This window comes from Austrofundulus limnaeus, unplaced genomic scaffold (assembly GCF_001266775.1).
Source record: "Austrofundulus limnaeus strain Quisiro unplaced genomic scaffold, Austrofundulus_limnaeus-1.0 Scaffold825, whole genome shotgun sequence".
NCBI classification, from domain to species: Eukaryota; Metazoa; Chordata; class Actinopteri; order Cyprinodontiformes; family Rivulidae; genus Austrofundulus; species Austrofundulus limnaeus.
In genome coordinates, this window is record NW_013953227.1 from 114,199 (window position 1) to 117,688 (window position 3,490).

Below are 3,490 nucleotides of genomic sequence, written 5' to 3' on the forward strand. Positions count from 1 at the left end.
TGGCTTTCTCAAGGACCAGGATGTGACACAAAAATCTGAATTATGGAACTGAAAGTGAAAGTAGTCAAACTGAATTTTTAATAAACCAAAATACAGTTTCAAAGCAAATTCAGATACAAAACTTTAAATTCAGTTTCAATTTAGTGAAATTTATTTTCAAACCAATTCAGTCAATTTCAAATTATGAACTTTCAGATTCAATCTGAGCAATTCAGATTCACTTCCTGCTGGCACAAGATTGATCCCGTAGAAAAGAGACAAACACTGAGCAGAATTCAGAATGAACAAGAAAAATTAGTTAAAATGTTCCTAAAATGAGTTAAAATATTCAAACATATGTTTTTAACTCTTAAATTTAAATGCGACTGGTTTTAGTTAAACTGAAGCGTTCAAGGTGTTTCATCAAGAAAAGAGGATTTTATTTTGAAATTAAACATTTTAAACTCATTCAGCTCAGCTGTTTTCACTTCAGCATTTAAGACAAAATACACAAACAAGTTGAGAGAAATAAACTGTCTTAAATAAAACTCAACAAGTTTATAATTTAATCTCAATTTTATCGAGCTCCAGTCAGTTTAGTCTCAGAAAACCCTCGACTCTGAAATATTTCATGAAAGTTGTTTTTTTTTAACTAAAGGAGAAATTTAAGTCAAAGTAAACATCCCACAACCACAAAACTCATCATTTAGATTTTGTCTGTCCGGTTTGAGTCTGGCTGTGATCTGAGGAGGAAATGGAAACAGGAAGTAGGAAACGGGAAACAGGAAGCAGCGGACGATGGATTTGACAGGAGGCGGACCGACCTGGAAGAGACTGGCGGTGAGCTCCTCCAGCTCCTGGCCGAGCTGATCTCTGACTTTAGACAACCTCTCACACTCCTCATCCTTCAACAGCAGCTCCTTACACACACACACACGTGTACACAAACAGAAAACCAAACAAAACAATAAACATGCAGGTAAAAATCACAGTGTGGCAAAAACAGAATGAAGTGAAAAAATAAACGTTTCATCTTAAATTAGAAGAAATGAGAACAAAAAATAAATAAAATAAACATGAGCGATGACATGTCTGCGCGCGCGCACACACACACACACAAACACACACACAGAGTTTCCTTCAGTTTGGCGTTAGACCCGGCTCTTGGCTCCGCCCCCTACCCTCTGAGCCTTGGCCAGCTCCTCCTTCAGCCTCTCGTAGCCCTTCTCTCGGACCTCCATCACCGACGGGCTGCGAAGCCTCGACAGGCTGTCGCTCAGAGCGCCGCACTCCTCGCCGTCCTCAGTCGTGCCGCCGCCGCCATCGGCCACCGTGGCCTCCAGGCCGGGCACGCTGTAAACAACAACAACAACAACAACAACAGGGTTTGTTTACTGAGCATCAGAACGTTGTTTACTTTCAGCTTCTTTACCTCCCGTTGTGGCTGTGGCGCGGCGCCGAGTAGACCGGCTGCGTGGGCAGCTGGTCTGCGCGCAGGGAGGTGGGGAGGCCGGCGGGGGGCGGTCCTAAGGAGTGGGTGCGGTACAGGGTGGTGGGCGGGGCGCTGTGACGAGCCGGGGGGCGCTGCTCCGCTTGGTTCTGCTCGACGACACAGAGACACGTTCAGAATCCGTCAGACGAGTTCTGACAGGTGAGGCTGTCAGTTACCTGAAGGTCAGGTGTGGTGGGCGACGCCAGGTTCACTTCCTGGAAGCCCTCCAGGCTTCCGGCGTTGCTCTGACCGCCGCTGCAGGCCATAGTGCCTGATCTCTGACATTATCCAGTCTGCACACAACACCAACCACAACATCTGATTGATCTGTGTGTGTGTGTGTGTGTGTGTGTGTGTGTGTGTGTGTGTGTGTGTGTGTGTGTTACCATAGTGCAGCTGTAGATGGAGACACACACAGGCTCTGCAGGTCAACCAGGACAGCTAACAGCCAGCTGTTACCTACAACAGAGACCAGAGGACCATTATTGTCTCGGTCCAACAGGACGTGCAGCTGACTCAGCACTTTCAGAGGCAGAAAGGGATGAATGGATGTTGTTCTGCCCTGAGATTTGTCTCTCAGGCTGAAGCTCTTAGGCGCAGCGTTCAGTCCAGAGGTGTTTGGATCGATGCAGTGTCAGCCGAGAGTAAAATACTGCACCCGCTCCTGCAGCTGAACCATGGAGCTTCAGCCTTTTTTCACCTCAAGTTTGTTGCTCAGCTGTGCTGCTAAACGTTTGTTTCTGACTGAGTGGCTTAAAGATCGTTCCTCTGATGAGAACCAGGCTGAAAACATAAACAGCTAAAAGGCAGAAGCCCTGAGTGCATTCAGAAGCACTTTCAGCTTGAATTACCAAGATTTAGGCTAGTTTTTTGCTTCTATTAGCTTTAAGCAAGCCTTTTGCTACTATTAGCTTTAAGCACGTTTTGCTACTATTAGCTTTAAGCTAGCCTTTTGTAACTATTAGCTTTAAGCTAGCCTTTTGCTACTATTAGCTTTAAGCTAGCCTTTTGCTACTATTAGCTTTAAGAGCCTTTTGCTACTATTAGCTTTAAGCAAGCCTTTTGCTACTATTAGCTTTAAGCAAGCCTTTTGCTACTATTAGCTTTAAGCTAGCCTTTTGCTACTATTAGATTTAAGCTAGCCTTTTGCTACTTTTAGCTTTAAGCAAGCCTTTTGCTACTATTAGCTTTAAACAAGCCTTTTTCTACTATTAGCTTGAAGCACGTTTTGCTACTATTAGCTTTAAGCAAGTCTTTTGCTACTTTTAGGTTTAAGCAAGCCTTTAGTTACTATTAGCTTTAAACAAGGCTTTTGCTACTTTTAGCTTTAAACAAGCCTTTTGCTACTTTTAGCTTTAAAACAAGCCTTTTGCTACTATTAGCTTGAAGCAGTTTTGCTACTTTTAGCTGAAGTTTAGCTACTCTGAGCTTCTAGTTATTAGCTCAGGCTGCTGGCTAATCTAAGCTAACAATAATAAACTTGACCCGACAGGTTTGTAAAAGTAAAAACAGAAGCAGGATCAGCCTCACCTGTTCAGACAGGTGAGTTTCTGCCAAAGCAAAGTGAGACACAGAGAGGGGTCAGACTAACTTCACCTGCATCAGACCAAACGGCTGGTCTSCATGGAAACCAGTCCTAAAGCTGCGGGAACCCGACACCCTGAGCCAAGAGGACCACAGACACGGGTTCTGTGTCGACCCAAAACAACACAACTGACAGAAAACTGGGCCAAGTGGAAACAGTTTACCTCCACAAACAGGAGGGGGCTCAAAYAAACAAACAAACAAACAAACAAACAAACAAGAACTAAAGATTTTTATTCTCTTTACATCTGGTTTAATTTTTCATTTTGGACCTGGTTCTGGAGGGTTTAGACAAACATTAACACTACAGCTTAAAGCTAGTATTTAGCATCTATATAAACATTATAGCTACATTACTGTTTGGATGTTAAATTCTTAAGCTATAGCATAATTTAGCTACTTTTAGCTTCTAGACAGAGATTACTGTAGCTTATA

The 3,490-nt window shown here is 43.4% G+C and overlaps 1 protein-coding gene across 1 annotated transcript in view; it reads right to left on the reverse strand.

Moving 5' to 3' along the window:
- Positions 1 to 3,490, reverse strand: part of rab3ip (RAB3A interacting protein (rabin3)) — a gene marked incomplete in the record, with an annotated part of 17,272 nt that overhangs the window by 9,808 nt on the left and 3,974 nt on the right. The window contains 5 exon segments of the mRNA XM_014028872.1: positions 804 to 899; positions 1,161 to 1,332; positions 1,412 to 1,578; positions 1,648 to 1,764; positions 1,858 to 1,930. Of these exon segments, the coding sequence (XP_013884326.1) occupies positions 804 to 899; positions 1,161 to 1,332; positions 1,412 to 1,578; positions 1,648 to 1,737 (525 nt within the window).